General features: G+C 38.5%; 1 protein-coding gene across 2 annotated transcripts in view; it reads left to right on the forward strand.

The window, feature by feature from the left end:
* STXBP5L (syntaxin binding protein 5L) overlaps positions 1–20,868 on the forward strand; it is an 86,074-nt gene that overhangs the window by 34,971 nt on the left and 30,235 nt on the right. For both annotated transcript variants that reach the window (XM_060763389.2, XM_060763390.2), the window contains exons 10-16: positions 3,776–3,930; positions 7,891–7,963; positions 9,089–9,236; positions 11,321–11,388; positions 14,674–14,714; positions 15,918–16,132; positions 19,187–19,359. In XM_060763389.2, the coding sequence (XP_060619372.2) occupies positions 3,776–3,930; positions 7,891–7,963; positions 9,089–9,236; positions 11,321–11,388; positions 14,674–14,714; positions 15,918–16,132; positions 19,187–19,359 (873 nt within the window). The remainder of the gene's footprint in view (positions 1–3,775; positions 3,931–7,890; positions 7,964–9,088; positions 9,237–11,320; positions 11,389–14,673; positions 14,715–15,917; positions 16,133–19,186; positions 19,360–20,868) is intronic.

The raw sequence follows: 20,868 nt of genomic DNA on the forward strand, positions 1-20,868 counted from the left end.
GAGGGCCGGGTAAATGACCTTGGAGGGCCGCATCTGGCCCCCGGGCCTTAGTTTGAGGACCCCTGCCCTATATGGTTCATGTGTAGGTTATTTGCAGAAATGTATTTTCCTGAATCTGCCTGCGTTTTGGGAACTGCAGGAATAGCGCTGCTCTCTGGAGGAAAGGGCCTTCTCAGGTGATGTAGGAGAGAGTCTTCTTAGTGGTTGCTACCAAACTTTGGAACTTCCTTCCTAGAGAAGTTAAATTGGTGCCCTCCCCTATACTCAAATCTTAAATATTTATTTGACCAGTCATATGACCATTTCAAAATACAACATGAATAAAAGACAAGGCAAGAAGGAGAAGATAGCAGCTGACCTATTTACAGACAGAATCTTATTTTCCTGGTTCTTCTTTCCTTGATTTTATTTATTTTATTTATTTACAGCTTTTTATATTTTGCCCTTCTCACCCCTCAGGGGACTCAGGGCAGATTACAGTGTATACATATATGGCAAACATTCAATGACAATTTTTGACATACAAACATATACAGACATACACAGAGGCTATTTAATTTTTTCTGGCCGCCAGGGGAGCTGTCGTTTTCATTGTCCATCTGCGACGCTGATGAAGCACTTCCGCATTCCCCGCATGCTTCCCCGTTGGAATGCTTTGCTGGAGTCTTCTTTATGGCCTCATAAATCAGTTAATTTAGCCTCCCCACATTTTTAAGGTGGTACCTAATTTTCCTACTTGACAGATGCAACTGTCTTTCGGGTTGCAAAGGTTCGACAACAGGCTACACACAATTGGTTGGAAACCCACTCCAACCTGGGCTGGCTTCGAAGTCATGACCTTTTGGTCAGAGTAATCTTAATGCAGCTGACACTCAGCCAGCTGTGCCACAATCCCAGTGATAGCTTTTAGAATAAAAAGGCTTACTCTGATTATGGTGGATCTTTCCTGTGCTTGCAAGAGGAATGTCAGAAGATCATTTCTGTTGGGGGACCTGCAGTTGGAGCGTGATCTACCCTATACTCTTGGTATTAATTGGTGGCTAATACTTCGAGCTCTTATAAGAAATGTTTGTTGCCACGCTGCTCTGCATTAAGCAAATGCTCTGCAAAAAGGCAGAGAATACACTGCATTTCCAGCATTGACCAGCAAATAAATTGACTCAGTTTTGGAAGGTTTATTTTTTTCCTTTTTTAAAACTTTTCATCCTTGGAAGAAAAAGATTACAAGTCGATTTAACTTTTCTTCTGCGGGGAGAAAAAACTACTTAAATAGTATCATCTTCATCCTAAATAAAAATTGCATAACCCAAGAGTACAGTAATGGAGTTTCAAGAACAAAGGTCTGGAAGCCCACGGAAGACCATCTTAGGAAGCTATGTATGTTTAGCTTGGAGAAAAGAAGGCTGAGAAGGGATATGATAGGGATGTTTAAATATTTGAAAGGAGGTCACATTGAGGAGGGCAAATTTGTTTTCGACTTCTCTGGAGACTAGGACACAATGGAGAATTGGTTTAAAGCTGCAGGAGAAGAGATTCCACCAAAATATTAGGAAGAACATCCTGACGGTGAGAAATATTCGTCAGTAGAAAATTCTGTCTTGAAGTGTGGTGGAGTCTCCTTTCCTGGAGGTTTTTAAGCAGATGCTGGATGCCCTACTGTCAGGAGAGCTTCGACGGTGTTTTCTTGCATGGCAGGGAATTGGACTGGATTACCTTTGTGGTCTCTTTGATTCTATGAGTTTTCTATTTCAAACTTTCCAGTATGTGAAGAACCTTAGCAATAATCTTGGTGGGATTTAAAGGACTCACAAGAGAAATATCACTCAGAGCTGTTTCTGAAACAAAGTTGAATAGAAGAATGGTCATTCTGTAGAAATCTTCTTCAATCTGTATGTGTTAAGACGGGCAAATCTCTGAAATTCCCATATATAAATAAAGATAATTGAGATTATTCTCTTTCATCTATTTTTCGAAGTAGAGAGAAAATAATACATAAGCTTAGAATTAAATTGATATATGGCAGTGATTGTTTTAATAAACACACAAAGCCCAGAATCTATAACAATATTTATTTATTTACGACATTTATATGCCGCCCTTCTCACCACGAAGGGGACTCAGAGCTGCTTACAAGATATATATATCTTGAGCACCGGATCACTTTCAAAGTGATGGTACTCACCTTTAAGGCCTTGCATGGTCTGGGACCGATGTACCTGAGGGACCGCCTCACCCCCTACCAACCCCAGAGATCCCTCCGTTCTGAGGACTAAGATCTATTGGAAATTCCCAATGTCAAGACCTTGCATCTAACAGCAATCAGATGCAGAGCCTTTACAGCAGTGGCACCATCACTCTGGAATACTCTGCCACCTGAAGTCCGAGCCTTGCAGGACTTATCAGCTTTCCGCAGGGCATGTAAGACATACCTGTTTTGACGGGCTTTTGATCTCTGATATTGCTGTTTTTAAATTGTTTTAAATTGTTTTTAAATTGTGTTCAATTTTAGCCTGTTCTTGTAAGCCGCTCCGAGCTCCAGAGGAGTGGCGACATATAAGTTCGAATTATATATATATATATATATATATATATATATATACACATACACACACACACACACACACTATATTAAATTATTAGCATAGTACAATATCAGTATTATATATTACTATATTGTACTGCACCATTATATTGTAATGTTATTTGTAATATTACATGTAATATAAAATATATACTTATACTATTGTATTATTATTAGTATTATATTGTATATAATACTAATACAGGAGACAAGATGGAACTATCTTCAACTGTATCGCCCTCTCTCTTCACTCTGGCCAGAGCAGCAGTTGGTGGCGGGGGGGTGGGGGAGCTCCCAACAGATGATATAGGATGAGATATGTTAAGATGGAGAGATATTAAGGGTACACGCCATTACTTGAGCTGTGCTGGTTGAGGGGCTAATAACAACAATAGGTTTCTGGCAGATTTTAAGATATGCCTCCATATTATACTGGTAGGCTTTAAGATGTGCCTCCACAGCATGAGATATTAGCTGCCTTGTTTTACAGGCCTCATATGTTCAAAGCAGAAGGTCTCAGTATTTCTGCACAAAAGAGTTTCACACTGCAATGCTGGGCAATAGTCTTATTTAATTAAGTGACAGAGGTGTGAATAACAGGAGACAGTATTGAACCAGATGAGCAAGTAATCTGATTCACGTGACTTCTTTAATTCCTATTTAATAAGAATTCAAACTTTACAGTTCAAGAATACAGACAGTCCAAATATCCGACTTATAAATGACTCATAGTTAAGAATTTGAGTGAGAAAACAGGGTGAGAGAAATCTACTCTTTGGAGGGGAAATCCACTCCTGAAAGAGTTATTATCATGGAAAAAATGGGTTTCAGCTGAAACTTTATCACCAAACCACAACAAACCATTTTTTTTCCAAAATTCAGTTATCACAGGGACAAAAAGTGAGGTGAAATCTGAACAGGGATAGAAACAACAACAACAAAAAATTACAGGGGTGTTAACCTTTCCCCATACTATCCAAAGTTTTAAAGTTGGCTGCAGTTACACTTAAAAATGTACCTGTTCTGACTTACATACAAATTCAACCTACAGAACCTATCTTGTTAGTAACTTGGGGGCTGATTATATATGAATTTCAATGCACGTCTTTAAAATTTAGTCGCTTTTATCTTTGGAGTGAAAGCAAATACAAAAATGTAAAAATATTCCTGTTTGTTATTATTTTTCCAATGCAGTGAACCTTTTATAATTTTTTCTGGTGGACTTTCTTATGACAAACCTTGGCGGAGACCAAGTCTAACGATCATGCATGGAAAAGCAATCACAGTGCTTGAAATGGATCACCCCATTGTTGACTTTTTAACACTCTGTGAAACTCCATATCCAAATGGTGAGTGTGTGTTACAGTCTGAGTCACTGGTGTGACACCAAATGCTCATTTCTACTCCTGAGGTAACAAGCAGACTAAAAGTGTGTGCTAAACCTAGAGATTTTTCCATCTTCATGGGATTTCTGTGAAGTCATCTGTGTTAGGACAATATGCCGAGTCCATTGAATGTCCTTCTAGCCCTTCATCTAAGTCATTAATAAAGATGTTGAACAGGACCGGGCGCAGGGTTCCGTCCTGGGCCCGGTCGTGTTCAACATCTTTATTAATGACTTAGATGAAGGGCTAGAAGGCATGATCATCAAGTTTGCAGACGACACCAAATTGGGAGGGATAGCCAATACTCCAGAGGACAGGAGCAGAATTCAAAACGATCTTGACAGATTAGAGAGATGGGCCAAAACTAACAAAATGAAGTTCAGCAGTGACAAATGCAAGATACTCCACTTTGGCAGAAAAAATGAAATGCAAAGATGCAGAATGGGTGACGCCTGGCTCGAGAGCAGTACGTGTGAAAAAGATCTTGGAGTCCTCGTGGACAACAAGTTAAACATGAGCCAACAATGTGATGTGGCGGCAAAAAAGCCAATGGGATTTTGGCCTGCATCAATAGGAGCATAGTGTCTAGATCTAAGGAAGTAATGCTACCCCTCTATTCTGCTTTGGTTAGACCACATCTGGAATATTGTGTCCAATTCTGGGCACCACAATTCAAGAGAGATATTGACAAGCTGGAATGTGTCCAGAGGAGGGCGACTAAAATGATCAAGGGTCTGGAGAACAAGCCCTATGAGGAGCGGCTTAGGGAACTGGGCATGTTTAGCCTGAAGAAGAGAAGGCTGAGAGGAGATATGATAGCCATGTATAAATATGTGAGAGGAAGCCACAGGGAGGAGGGAGCAAGCTTGTTTTCTGCTTCCTTGGAGACTAGGACGCGGAACAATGGCTTCAAACTACAAGAGAGGAGAATCCATCTGAACATGAGGAAGAACTTCCTGACTGTGAGAGCCGTTCAGCAGTGGAACTCTCTGCCCCGGAGTGTGGTGGAGGCTCCTTCTTTGGAAGCTTTTAAGCAGAGGCTGGATGGCCATTTGTCAGGGGTGATTTGAATGCAATATTCCTGCTTCTTGGCAGGGGGTTGGACTGGATGACCCAGGAGGTCTCTTCCAACTCTATGATTCTATGATTCTATGATTCTATGTGGAAACAGAGGTCTTGAGCCAATAATGGCCACTTGGCACTGCACCCCCACTGTCCTGCTGTGCCTCCACATGTCATGCTATGACATTCTGGGTACCTTACTGCTGATCTCAAAGTGGTCCTTCTTCATTACCACTCCTTCCATCTTCTGTCCTTAGGAGGTTTTCATACCACGCTTCTTGGCCCCAAAGGGAAGCCTATGGTCCAAAGAGGAGCCACTGTTTCTGCTTGCCTTTGGTCACCTTGGTACTCAGCTACACCTCTGTATGAAACAGAGTTGTTAATAATAATAATAATCATCATCATCACCATCATCCTATTTCATACATATCCATAGCAAAATGGTTGTGCTCAAAAATTACTTCTGCCTATGTAGCAATGGAAATGCTAGAACTAGTTTCTTGTGGGTGTATTACCATACAATTTCTAGATAGAGGTGTGAAAATTTTTGAAATTTCATTTTTCTTACATTTCTCAAGGACCATCTATGCAGGCTGAATGAGCCAACATATTGTTGACTAAATCAGGCCTGTGCCCATTTTTGTATATGTGCATTTTTAGATGATGGTTTTCTGCAACTTTATTGTCACCAAAATTCACCATAAGTCTCAGAAATATATAGATGTCCAAGGAAAAATCAGTTTCATTTTGCTGCCAAAGTTGAAAAGTGTGAAGAAAATATGAACCCAGTGAATTTCTTTTTCATCCCTGGTTCCAGAACAGATTGTACATTCTCACACTAATTAAAGGTTGAAGCTATATTTATAAGCGAACCTTGTGGAACATGGAACTAAACGTATTACCAGAATAACATGATTTCCAGGCAGTTTCATCAGTGTTCCAAATAGGCTTAACTATTTGAATTATGCCATCTTTCCAACACCAAGATAGGAAAAAAATAAATGCTTTTTCATCTCAGGTAGCATTCTTTAACCTTATTGCTGATGAAGCATATTCATGTCAGTAAAATTATTTAAATATGATGTTTTCCAGTTTAGAAGATTACTGTCTTGCTATTCAGGCTTCTGTTAGAAGACTTTCATTACGAGAATATTCAGAACTATAGCTATGTAATAGGTTTGGAAATATATTCATAGAGTGGAGAGAAAAAACAATCAAGAAAGGGACTTCTCAAGGTGAATCCTCTTCAAGCTCTTTTCTCATTTTTCTCACAATCATCAGATAGACTCAAGGACACTCTAACACACCTGCATCACACTAATATTTTTCCAGTTTTCTCCAAATAGGGCCAGAGGCCAGCAGAGAACAATAATGGTTTCTGAAAAAATGGTTTTTTCAAATACTAGGTACATGTCAATATCCACATCATTGTGAACATCCTATCAGAACATAGGTAATAAAGAGAATTATCCTATTTTGGCTGCCCTGTGCCCCTCTGCCACATCAGTGGTGAGGAGACAGGACTGTGCAAGGCTATTGCCTTCCTAATCCTTGCTTGGCTTCCACCCTCATGTCAACATATGAGTTGAGCAAAGATTACCAAAGGCTATAATCTCCATGAAGCTTATTTGTCCTCTTATGTTATGTGAGAAGTCAGCAGATGAGAGAAAGAATTGCCAACGGCTTTAACCTTCCTTGCTCACCTTTCCCCTATCTTCCCAATGGTACAAGGGAAAGTAAAAGTAAAAAATATGTGTGAAAAACTATAGCTTCCATAATCCTTGCTTGACACTCCTCCCGGCCTCAGGCCACTATATGATGGAGAAGACAGCGGAAGAAGGTAGGAGATAAGGAATTTATGGTTAGAGTAACAAATGGAATGGGGTTTAATCATTAAGGACACAAGAAATAGAGGAAATAATTAGAAACATGAATAAAATAAAAACAGAAAAATATAACGAATTGGAAAAAGGTGGTATTAAAATGGTATGGAACTCCATCCACTAGCGATCACCACATTGAACAACTGGCATATATGGTAAAAGAGGAAAGAATTTGAAGTGTTGGCATTGTAATAAAGAAAAAGGTACTTATGCGCATATGTGGTGGGAATGTTCTGAAATAAAAGAATTATTGCAAATGATACAAGGAAAAATTCAGAAGATATAGCAGATAAAAATTCAAATTAATATTGATTTGCTACTATGAGGAGTGTTGGAACACCCAATTATAAAAACCAATTGCAGGAGTTATATAAAGTAACAATAGGAGCAGCACATGTGGTGATCGCTAGAGGATGGAAAGACAAATCGAAATGGGCATTAAGCAATTGGAATGATTATATGTATGATCAAGTGCTGTTAGACATTACATGAATTATGACTAAGCAAGCAACAAGAAGGGACAAACAAATGGTCATTACAAATAGATGGAAGGTCTATTTCAACTAGGTGAAAAATGGAGGAGCCAACAATAGCATCAAAGAAAAATATAAAGACTTTACCAGTGGCTGGATCTGCAAGATTAGTAGGAATATACTATGGTTGAGGAGGAAGGGAGGTAAAAAATATAATATACACCAGTGTAAATTAACATAACACCTTAATATTTGTTGAATTGCTTGGGATTTACGCTTGTAACACTTGGAATATGGTTTGCTGATTTGTGTTTATAGCATAATAAAATATGTTAAAAAAAAGTGAGTGGGCACATTTGCTTTTCAAGATGGTCTTGCAAAGGGTAAACATTCATGAAATTATTCTGTGGGAACTAATAATATAAAATAACACATCCCTACTATATAATTTGGTTTTATTTCATGTCCTGGTTCAATAATATTGATGCTTGATTTTTGATTCTTAGAGATTCAAGAACCCTATGCTGTAGTTATACTGTTGGAAAAAGATCTCATTGTTGTTGACCTGACTCAAAGCCAGTAAGTATTAATTCCATATAGTGCTACCACTTAATCGTTTGAAGAAAAGGCCATATTTTTTCATCCTTTTATTTCAAATTAGGGAAAATAATATACAAAATGTATTAAAATAAGTACGATTCATGGCCATCAGTGCAGAATGAAATCCATATTTGGCATACCTTCAGCTGTTTGTGACTTGCACACTCTTTCCATGTCTATTTTTTCCCCTGATGACTAAACTGGATTGAGGTAGGAAAGAAATGTCATTTGGGATTAAGGTTTTATAAGATTAATGTATTGATTCAGATCTACTTGCCACTTTAAAATTTGATTATTTTTATTACTCTCAATCAAGATGTTGGGGGATTGTAGATGTATGACATTATTTCATTCATCCTTTTTATACCCTGCTATTTGGTCCAAATTTAAGATGGTTTGCAAGAGGAATTGCAGCAGAATGCCAAAAAATCTACTTAAAATTTTATAACACCATTAAAAGAATAGCAATAAAGTGGACAGAGACTTACGTCCTACGGAAGTAGTAATTCTCTGTGTGGGGTAATCCATTTTAGATTACTAGGGAAATCTGACATGATTTAATGCTTCTACAAACAGCAATTAATAACAACAACAAACCACCTACCTGCAAGTAAGCAACCAGCATGTTAGAACAAACAGGTAGACTTCTTCTCCCTGAAATTTGTGTGAAGGGATTTCTCATACAAAGGAACCTTCCATCATCTCAGTTGCTGGGGGTATTTAAATGGGGTATAGTTTTCTCAGTGTAAACAGGTTTACTTCATCAGTGAAAATCAGCTAGCGATAGGATAATTAGCAAAGGACTGACAGTATCCACCAGAAACAATTATTTACAGAGCACCATGGAAAAAACTGTGGCTGTTACACTAGCTTAGACTCCATTTACATTTTTATATGAATTCATTATTTGAAATTAAGAATACATTTATTCTTCATTAGGTTTTTTAAAAAATGAAGTTGTACACCTGAAATTTAAGAAATATGCTCTCAATGTAAATAGTGCTCATTACTTGTGATTTGTTATATTTTAACATTATTGATTGCATATTTTTTTATATATGAATCATATGCTAATACAATCCCATAAAAATCTTTTTCAATTAGTTATCCAATTTTTGAAAATCCTTATCCCATGGACATTCACGACTCACCAGTTACCTGCACACAATATTTTGCTGACTGTCCGCCAGATTTGATTCCTGTGCTATATTCTATAGGCGCTAAACATAAGAAGCAAGGATACAGCAGTAAGGTAAAAAATATATTGAATCAGGACTAGTTAAGATTATTTGTTGTTTATTTATTGTAATTCTTTTGTTCTAAATCCAATTGCTAATCCCAACCAAGCACTGACACAGAGATAACTTGGTAAGGGAATGCCTATAGAATTCCCTTTGGTTTAGTGTGTTTATGTTAGTTGTAACTAATACTAACCACGCTTATGAATAGCGTGGTTTAACAGTGATTATATTAGTTAATGTTTTAAATGTTCTGATGTGTTTTATAATCCTGTATTTTAAACTTATATTGTAATTTTGCATTGTTTTAATGGCATGAAATAGCTGCCTATGTTGTAAAGCCGCCTTTAGTCCCATGTGGGGTGGAGAAAGGCAGGGTAGAAATGGCGTAAATAAATAAATCCTTGGATTTCAATGTACTTGATTGGGGGGGGGGGGGGCTGCTGCATATACATAGAATTTTTTTAGACACTTACTTACTTAGGCGATTCCTCGTAACTCAAGGATGATGGTCCTTTAGATGTGGTGTCTACATGTGGTTCCATCGGAGCTGTGGAGCCCTATTCTTGATCCGCATGTTCTCCTGCAGTGAGGACATTGGTTTCCAGGTGGAAGGCGGTCTCAGTCAGGGTTGACTTGATGCTCCTATCTCTTGGCACGTTTCTCCCTTTTGGCCTCCATTCGTGTCTCTTTTTTAGACAACATAAAATCTGAAATATCTGAATCAAAGTATTCCCAGGTTAGTGCTGGAAACAGGTGATGATGATGGCTTGATTACCTCTGTGCTCATCATCATCTGTTTTGGGCAGTTGAGGTGGAGCAGCAGCCATTTTAAATAGATGCTTACTGTATAAGCATCATGAGACTGGTGGTCATTTTTAATAGGTGCTCACTGTGTAGGCCATGCCATTCTGGCTAAAATGGGTGAGGAAGGAGTTATGGCTGACTTTCTTTCTTGTGGGTAATGTTTATCTTGGATGGCCATAGGCACATTAGTACCAACATCATCAGGGGTTGTCATAACAACACCTACCACTCTCACATATACCCTCCTCCTTGTGTCTCTCTAAGCTTTAATTGTGCTCCTATGTTTTCCCCATGACTTACTAATAGATTATAGCATAATCTAGAATTTTAACCCCAAAGCCTACCCTTGACTTAAACATGAGTTTGGCTTATGCATGAGTATATACTTTTTATGTTATTTTGTTTATTTATTTAATCTTGTAAATAATTTGATTTGTCTTAAACATATCATTCACTATGTTCCAGTGGCCCTGTGTAGAACAAGCCTTGAGGCATAATGAGCTCCATGTGTTCTAAACCAACATTTATTACACTATCTGATATGGTGGATTAGCTCGGGTTTTCCTCAGTGACCAGCAGCATATTTGTGGCTATTTACCAATTCTTTCTTTCTTGGAAACTTGCCATGGATTGGCAGCCAATTACTTGCAGGCCAGCAACAGGCCATAGATCACCACTTTGAGGATCATGGTTCAAAACATAGAAACATAGCAGACTTTGCAACTGCAGAGAATCCCCAGAATTGTCCTGTAGACCTATAAGTGTTTCTCATTCCTTCTGTAATGCCCCAGCTGCTCCTGCTCTGTATCCAGCCCCTGACACTAGCAGAATCCCACCCACTGCTCTGATTCCCGAGATTGCTGTTTTTCCACCCACCATTTCCTGGCATTGGTAGAGAAAAGGAGTTTAGGATTAAGAGGATTAACAGAAATCTTCAGATTTGGTGTATTCTTATGTAATAAAACTGAAAAGTATATGAATAGAGACATAGCTTTATAGATGGAAAACCACAGTGAACAATCCAGGTACATTGTATAGGAAATTGAAGTATTGTGCCAAAAATATTCTTATCAACCTGAGTACCTTTTAAGTACAGAATGTATTCTGCAAATTGATGTTGAGTGTATCACATGCCAGTGTCTGCTTTAATTTCCTAGTATAAACATAGCATTTCAGCTATATTTCTGCTATATCTACAGAGCTGAGATGAATCAAATTTATAAATACAAAATATAACATTTCCGCATGCTAAATGTAACTTCTGTAATGTAACTGTTCCATTTGTGTTTAGGAGTGGCCAGTCAGTGGAGGAGCATGGAACCTAGGTGCACAGACATATCCTGAAATAATTATTACAGGGTAAGGAAATTATTATTATAAGTTGCTAGTCATTTCAGCAGTGGCCAGTGTATTAAGCTGGCCCAATCTCATAAGCTTATTGATCCAAAATCTTGCTTGTGCTAATTTGAAGCCTAGTGATTTTCCAACTGGAGAGCTTTTTCAGATAGTTCACAAATTACTTAATGCCCACCCCAGTAGTCAGAACCCAGTGTATCCTCTGTTTAATGAGGATAAGTGTGTCAAGGAAGAATAACCTAAGTGCAGGTGCAAGAAAGCTCAAGATGAAGCTAGCTAAACTTCACTTAGGCCCCTTCTACACTGCCATATAATCCAGATTATCAAAGTAGATAATCCAATATCTGCTTTGAGCTAGTTTATATATCTGCTTTGAACAGTACAGAGCTAGATTATATATCTGCTTTGAACAGAATTATATGGTGGTGTAGACTCATATGAGTCTACACCACCATCAGGGGTGGCTCATCCATTACGCAAAGTAAGCGGTCGCAGTACACTTTTTTTTGCCAGGGGCGCAGAGGTGCCTCTGTAAATGCCCCTCGACCACCACTTGAGGAGCTCCCCCTCGGCTCACAACAGCCCTAGCAGTCCGGGGGAAGCCTCAGCAACCTATTACGCAAAGTAAACATTTGCAGTATAGTTGATTGTGCCCAGGGGTGCTCTTGAGGCACTCTTGGGGGAAAATAGACCTTGACATATGCGAGTTGTAGTTACTGGGATGTATAGTTCACCTACATTCAAAGAGCATTCTGAACTCCACGAATGATGGAATTGAACCAACTATGGCACACAGTACTCCCACGACGAAAAGAAAATATATATCAATAATTGGTTGGGGGGGGGGGGGGGAGCGCCAAAATACTGTTTGTTTACCATTGAAAATTACCTAGGGCCGCCTCTGACCACCATATAATTCTGTTCAAAGCAGATAATCTGGATTTTATATGGCAGTGTAAAAGACCACCTGAAGGCTTGTTTCCTGATAGTGACAAGTGAATCTAAATACCCTAAATTTGGTGATCCAACTGATCGTTGTCATATGATCCAATATTTTGTACAATTAGGCTTTTTAGGACAGCTATCTAGGACTAGCTATCCTTCCCAATTTTGTATCATCTGCAAAATGCCAGTCTGTTGTTGTAGATAATTTATTTCAAAGGTGTTATGACACCTTTGAAATAAATTATCTACAACAACAGACTGGCATTTTGCAGATGATACAAAATTGGGAAGGATAGCTAGCTAGTGCATTGGAAGTTTGGAACAAAATTCAAAAAAACATTGACAATCTAGAACAGGGGTCCTCAAACTAAGGCCCGGGGGTCGGATGCGGCCCTCCAAGCTCATTTACCCGGCCCTCACTCAGGGTCAATTATTTGAAAGCACACAACAACAACAACAACAACAATCCTATCTCATCAGCCAAAAGCAGGCCCACACTTCCCATTGAAATACCAATAAGTTTATATTTGTCAAAATTATTATCCATTTTCATTATTGTATTTTTAAAGTGTTTTTTGCATTACAAATGAGATACATGTAGTGTGCATAGGAATTCATTCATGTTTTTTCAAATTATAATCCGGCCCTCCAACAGTTTGAGGAACAATGATCTGGCCCTCTGTTTTAAAAGTTTGTGGACCCCTGATCTAGAACATTGCTTATTAAACTGTGGGTGCCAACCACAAATCAGATTGCCTTAGCTCTATGTTGGGGTCCCAAAAAATTTTTGCCACAGCAAAACCTTTCTGAACTCCACCTGAACATTTACATAAATATGTTACTGTTTACAATGGACTCTGCTGAAAATGTTTTAGCTGTACTCCATAAAAAGAAAAATCTGTCTGTTTAGCAAGCTTAAAATGTTGATTTGTTATCTGTAAATGTTTAATTTTTATACCTATTTTATATACCTATATACCTGGGGTTACTTAAACTTTTCTCAGGCCAAAAGGGATCACAAGTGGAAAAGTTTAAGAAGCCTTGATTTACAGAACTATACTGAAATCAATAAAATGAAATTCAACAAAGACAAACGAAAGATTCTGTATTTTGAACCAAAAACCTGCATGGTAAAAGGTTGGACTGGATGGCCCGTGTGATCTCTTCCAACTCTATTATTCTGTGATTTTATGGTTTTAAACCAGGAGTCCTCAAACTAAGGCCAGGGGGCCAGATACGGGCCCCCAAGGTCATTTACCCGGCCCTCGCTCAGGATCAACCTAAGTCTGAAACTACTTGAAAGCACGCAACAACAACAACAATCCAATCTCATCAGACAAAAGCAGGGCCACATTTCCCATTGAAATACTAATAAGTTTACATTTATTTTAATTATTGTTCTTCATTTTAATTATTGTATTGTTCTTAAGTGTTTTTTGCACTACAAATAAGATATGTGCAGTGTGCATAGGAATTCATTCATGTTTTCTTTCCAAATTATAATCTGTCCCTCCAACTGTTTGAGGGCCTGTGACCTGGCCCTCTGTTTAAAGAGTTTGAGGACCCCTGTTTTAAACCAAAGGTGAAGGATGCTTACTTAGCTCAGCAGTACTTTATGCTGACTTTGGGATTATTGTTGATCATAAATTGAACATGAGCCAGTGGTGTGATGTTGCATCAATGGGGGAAATATTCTTGTAGCCTGCATAGCTTCCAAATAGAGAGAAATAATATATTCTGCATTTGTCAGGCCTCATCTGGAGTGCTGAGATCAGTTCTTTCAAAACATCTTACATTTAGTACATAATAATGCTGTTTTATCTATACTCCCTGATCTATATCGTAGTTTGTGAAGCATCAAATAGGCAGTGGTGTAATTATATATTCATCAATTGCTTTTAATAAGCAGCAGAGAAAATCTCTCCCCACACACATACAATATTCCAGTCTCCCATGCAGCTCCTCCAAAGTTCCTACATATGCATATGCATCTCCATATGCTTCTTTTCAGACCAAGCTTTTTGTCAGACTGCTGAACGGTACCCTCTTTGCTTGGAGTTCTAAAAGTCCCCACAAATAAACCTGTCGTCTCCAAGCCCTGCACTCCCAGTAGCTATCATTGATGTCCTCCACATCTTTCCTTTCTCCTGCCACAGACACTTTATTTGCTAGGCTCCTTTTCCTCCATCAAGATATTTTTAAATACCTATTTCACCCTTGCATTTTACAAAGTTGGGCTATTCTTTTTAGTGTGTTCAGAGTACTAGGAATTCTACAGTGTTGCAAAATATAAAAGAGTTATACTTTGGTTTTTAAATTGACTTTTAATCTATTTTTTTCAAGCCATGCAGATGGATCAGTAAAATTTTGGGATGCATCTGCCAGTAAGTTTCTAAACATAATTTTTAAATGTTTTAATGTTACAGGTTAACGTTTTAATGTTTAATACTGATTAATAAGAGCATATTTAAAGAGAGACCTTGTGATGTTTTAAATTGGTAATATCTCAAGGATGGAAAGATAGTCACAATTATTTACTACCTATATGATGTAAATTTTTTCAAGCTATGAAATCAACATGTATTTGTTTATAGGCCAGGATGGGGCAGAAAGGACAGCAGTATGCAAGGGTTTCAGAGCTCATCAGGACAGCACAAAATAAAATACAGCAGATAGAAAACTGATTATCATCATTCTCCTTCTCTCTCTCTCTATCTCTCTCACACAAAAAATGCATGGACATAAGGGATCTTTGTTTATGTACACTGTTTTCTGAATTTGAATTATTTTTGATTTCCTTTGGGAAAAAAACTTTGTATGCCATAGAAAGTATGTCAATAGGAGTGTGATTCACTCTTCTTATTGATGGCTCCCACCTTGCATTATAAAATGTGGCATTTTGAGAAATGTGTGGGGAGGGTTCTCATGGTTGGGATGATTCATCCTCATTGTATCTGTATAGTACCATCTCCATGCTCTTTGCAAGGAAGAGAGGGAAAGTGGAGAGTGCGGTGGGATGGTGGTACAGAGGACAAAACTGGGTTAAGAAGATTAAAGAATTCAGCAAGTAGAAGGATGGGTGAAAGTGGAAACTTTATTATTATTCTTTTATAATCAATGTTAATTAGAGGACTTCATGGGAAGAAGGGGAATGGCACCTCACTGTGCATGCAAATGTGAATACAAATAGGTTCTTTTCAGTGGAGGTAAAACTGTAACTGTAAGGTTAAAGGAAGGGAACTTGAAATGGCAATAATTCCAAGTTCCCATTTTTCTGCCTTACCAAATTGTTAGCCCCTTTTCAACTTTTAAAAAGATACAGAATTCCTTATCTTGAAATGCTGCTCATCTTTTCATAAACCAAGGGCATCAGGGGCCTGTTTTTCCATTATGCTTTAAGCATGCTTTTGATCATCTCCCAAATCAGAGAACAGATAATCCTAGTGATACACTCTGTTCTACTACATTGTGTGATATTTCATCCCGCTGTCTTCCAATACTGGGGAAAACAAGAACTGTGTTTTTACAAATTATTCTGCATTGATTTATTCTGGAGACATATGGTAGGTGACTTTAATATTTTCTAGTTACACTACAGATGTTGTACAAGTTGAAAACCTCAAAGGTGTTTGAAAAACAGAAGTTGGAAGGAAAACCAACAGCAGAAATTGCAGAAGAGGATCCTTTCGCCATCCAGCTGATGTACTGGTGTCCTGAAAGTAGAATATTTTGTATAGCAGGAGCCTCTGCGTATGTTGTTGTTTACAGATTCAGCAAGCATGAAGTTAATCCTGAAATATCAGTAAGTTTGCATGTGTTTTGTCCATGTGGGTGGCTGAGATAGTGACACCTTCTGATGGTCCAGTGCAGATTTTGTTTAATGCACATAATTCTTTAAAATATTGTATGTAAAATCACCTTCACATATACCTATGTTTATAAAAGGGATATTAAACAAACACATTTCGTGCTTAGACTTGGGGCCCATCTTCAAGATATCTCATGATATAAGTATATGTATATATAGATATTCCAAAATCCAAAAAAATTACAAAATCCAAAACACTTCTGATCAATCATTTTGGATAAAGGATACTTTTAAAAAACTTCATGTACTGTAATTCAAATTCTGCATTTTAAATATAATTAAAACTCCAAATTAGTATAGATTTAATCAATTTCATGATAATAGTTGCAATAACCAGTCCCTAAGCGTTATTGTTGGAAATGAAAAAACTAAAATAAATGACAATGGAAGCCATTGAAATACACAAGCATGTGGACAATTTCAACAGAAAGGAGAAAACCATGAAAATGAACAAAATCTGGCTACTAGTATTAAAAAACTCTAAAATTGCAACACATTAACAACAGAGAGGAAGCAGGCAGGGACATCTAATTACCTCTCAACAAAAGTTTGCTCCAGGCACAGTCAGCCCATTGTATGCTAATCAAGGGGGCCAGTTGAAACATTCACACCTAGCTCCAGCAGACAAGAGTCTTTTGTCTCACCGTGGTCATTCCACAGATATATAAACCCTTTTTCCTAGTTCCAATAGACCTCACTACCTCTGAGGATGCTTGCCATAGATGCAGGTGAAACGTCAGGAGAGAATGCCTCTAGACCATGGCCATACAGCCCGAAAAATCCTACAACAACCCAGTGATTCCAGCCATGAAAGCCTTCGACAATACAAGACAATTATTTTATTTTATTTTATGAAATGAAAACATTTTTTTCCTCACCTTGGTTAACTTTGTCCAGGATCGAAACCACAGAGAATTTGCTAGATTTATGTTGTTCTTCCTGTTCTATCTGCAGTTTTACACATAGGTTTTTCAGAGCTACATTCAAAATGAGAATATTCACAAGAAACTTGCACCCTTGTAGCTGTTCTGAGTGTGCTAAACATTTTTTACCATCATGTATGCAGAATGTACTTGTACAAGAATAGCTGATTCAGAACATTCTGTGTCCTTGCCCCAATCCCATTTTAACCAGCTATTGCAGACTGCCTGGGACTTAGCAAAATGCATGGCTCTTTTCCCTTATTGCCTCATCATTGCTGGAGTTGTAAGCTGCCCTGAATCCCCCTAAGGGGGTGAGAAAGGCAGGGTATAAATTAAGCACATAAATAAATAAGTAAAATAATGCTCCGTAGACCAGTGAATGTCCAATCTTGATAAAATAGTGAAGAGTAGAGACATCACACTGGCAACAAAGATCTGCATAGTCAAAGCAATGGTATTCCCCGTAGTCACCTATAGATGTGAGAGCTGGACCTTAGGGAAGGCTGAGCGAAGGAAGATAGATGCTTTTGAACTGTGGTGTTGGAGGAAAGTGCTCAGAGTGCCTTGGACTGCGAGAAGATCCAACCAGTCCATACTTCAGGAAATAAAGCCCGACTGCTCATTGGAGGGAAGGATAGTAGAGGCCAAGATTAAGTACTTTGGCCACAACATGAGAAGAAAGGAAAGCTTAGAAAAGACAATGATGCTAGGGGAAATGGAAGGAAAAAGGAAGAGGGGCCGACCAAGGGCAAGATGGATGGATGGGATCCTTTAAGTGACTGGATTGACCTTGAAGGAGCTGGGGTCAACAGGTGACGGCCGACAGGGAGTTCTGGCGTGGGCTGGTCCATGAGGTCACGAAGAGTTGGAAACAACTGAACTAATGAACAACAACAGACCAGGGAATGATTTTTCATCTGGACTTTTCTAGCCTCTAATGATGGCATGCTTATTTTCTATAGTAACTCTGCTACTATCAACTGGGACATCCTATATAGTGAAATGGGAAGCATTTGGCACAGTCATGCCTAACATAGAGGGACCTGCCTGCCTTTTCAAAGCAGAAGTTTGTAAACTCTATCAGTTAATGAAAATTTACGAGTTCTGCTATGTAAGGATGTGGTTGATAGTTGTACACGTTTTTTGCTTCCCAACGCTAAGCACTTCATAAACAACTATCCAGCGCATACCTCTTCAAGCCACTTGCCACACTCTTCCTCCCCCCTTCCCATCCCTCATTTCTTCTGGAAGATCATGCTTGTGCTAGTTTTAACATTTACTAAGAGGGCAAGCAAATGATGTACATTCCAGCATGATTCACCATCTCTGCTTCTGGAAACGTCTTCCGATTAGATATTTTACTTCTCACTCAAATAGTGTCCTTTGTTCATTCATCATTGTTCTGATTTTCTTTACTAACCTGTCAGTCCGCATACTTAAACAGATGACCAGGAACAGTTGTGTTCTCCATGGACAGAGTTATGATCTTCAGGGAAATCATGAGGTTTTGTTTGACTGTGCGAAGAAATCACTGGCATTCACAAGCTTTTCATTTCTCATGTTAATGTTGATATTTGTACTCTGTTGTTTGGGGCAGGTTGAGGTCACAGTTCCTAAAATCATGTAAGAATGGTGGGGGCTAAGAATAATGGGAAACCCACATAGTTTTGGTCTCCAATTTTTATCTGCTAGTATTGTCCCAATGACTGGGTCACGAGGGATCTTCTTCTGGGAGAACTATTCTGAGCTTGCCACCTTCTTGCTGGGAACTGCTCCAGCTCCAGTAAGTCAAACTGGTCACCTATTTCTAGATGAACCATGAGTTTTAAAAACTGCAGTCTTGTATATCACTTGGGAGTAAATTCAACTGAAATGGCTGAGTCTTGTTTCTGAGTAGGCCTGTATAGGATTGAACTGAATCTGAATTGCTAGCTCTGCATTTGTATCTATTTCCTAGAACTACTGAAAGTGACTTTTATTTATTTTTATTATTATTTCTTAAAGTAACAGTATTTAATTGTTTTCTTTAAAATAATTTAAATATTATTTTCTCTTTTTTCCTAAGTGTTTAGAGGTCCAACTTCAAAGTGAGATAGAAGATAACATTAGTCCAGAGGCAGAAGTGATTCCTCCATTTCCAAATGCCTCCTCTCACCTTTCATCTTTAAAAGATCTCTCAGGCAGTACCAATACTGTAGCATCTGAAGGAATGGTGAAGGACAGTATCCCATGTCTCAGGTAATGAATTGTAGTCTTGTTGAAAACCCTACCTGTTCTTCCCCCTGTCTAATACTGCAAACAACTTTGCAGTCTTTGATGTGCCATGTTGTTGTTGTTCATTTGTTCAGTCGTTTCCGACTCTTCGTGACCTCATGGACCAGCCCACGCCAGAGTTCCCTGTTGGCCATCACCACCCCCAGCTCCTTCAAGGTCAAGCCAGTCACTCTATTCCGCTTTGGTTAGACCACACCTGGAATATTGTGTCCAATTCTGGGCACCACAATTCAAGAGAGATATTGACAAGCTGGAATGTGTCCAGAGGAGGGCAACTAAAATGATCACGGGTCTGGAGAACAAGCCCTATGAGGAGCGGCTTAAGGAGCTGGGCATGTTTAGCCTGAAGAAGAGAAGGCTGAGAGGAGATATGATAGCCATGTATAAATATGTGAGAGGAAGCCACAGGGAGGAGGGAACAAGCTGGTTTTCTGCTTCCTTGGAGACTAGGATGCGAAACAATGGCTTCAAACTACAAGAGAGGAGATTCCATCTGAACATGAGGAAGAACTTCCTGACTGTGAGAGCTGTTCAGCAGTGGAACTCTCTGCCCTGGAGTGTGGTGGAGGCTCCTTCTTTGGAAGCTTTTAAACAGAGGCTGGATGGCCATCTGTCAGGGGTGGTTTGAATACAATATTCCTGCTTCTTGGCAGGGGGTTGGACTGGATGGCCCATGAGGTCTCTTCCAACTCTTTGATTCTATGATTCTACTTCAAGGATGCCATCCATCCGTCTTGTCCTTGGTTGGCCCCTCTTCCTTTTTCCTTCCATTTTCCATTTGATGTGCTATTTGGATAATAAATATCCAAACAAAGTATGTTTTATATTTCTCTTAAGCATATTGATAGACCTCGTAATAATACTGCAATAAGAAATCAAGATTTTTTTTTAATATTGTTGAAATGGAAACTTTAGGAGCTCTTCTTGATAGTGTGGTATTCTAAAGAAATGAATAATGATCAATAGGGATATGTAGCAGATGCAATAAAGAAAACAAAATGTAGAATGCTTGTAACAATCTTACAAATCTCACTCAAAACTACCTAAAATGTATCCCCAAATGATGGATATAAGCATCCCCAAAGTCAAATTGCTGGGATTTTCATGTCCAGTTTATGAAAAAAAAAATGATTGAAATGAAGGCGTGTGGGCATCCTACATATGTGTGGGTGAACAAAACAAAGTATGTATATAGTTCTGAAATTAACTTGATTCAAAATGTCAAGAGATTTTTTTTACCCTGTTTGTTTTATTCATGAGAGACAGCCTTATAGATCATATGTGCACAGAAGTTCTAGTAGTCATATAAATTTCAATGGATCAAATACAGAGACATGCAAACAGAGATCAGTTCAGTTAATATGAATGTTCTTTTAGAAGAAAAAGGCACTTCCACTGGCATGTGTGCATCATAGTTAACAACTGAAATTCTTAAATGGGGAGATATGCCGTAAGCATGTATTACTGTACTAT

Source organism: Anolis sagrei, chromosome 2 (genome assembly GCF_037176765.1).
Source record: "Anolis sagrei isolate rAnoSag1 chromosome 2, rAnoSag1.mat, whole genome shotgun sequence".
Classification (NCBI taxonomy): Eukaryota; Metazoa; Chordata; class Lepidosauria; order Squamata; family Dactyloidae; genus Anolis; species Anolis sagrei.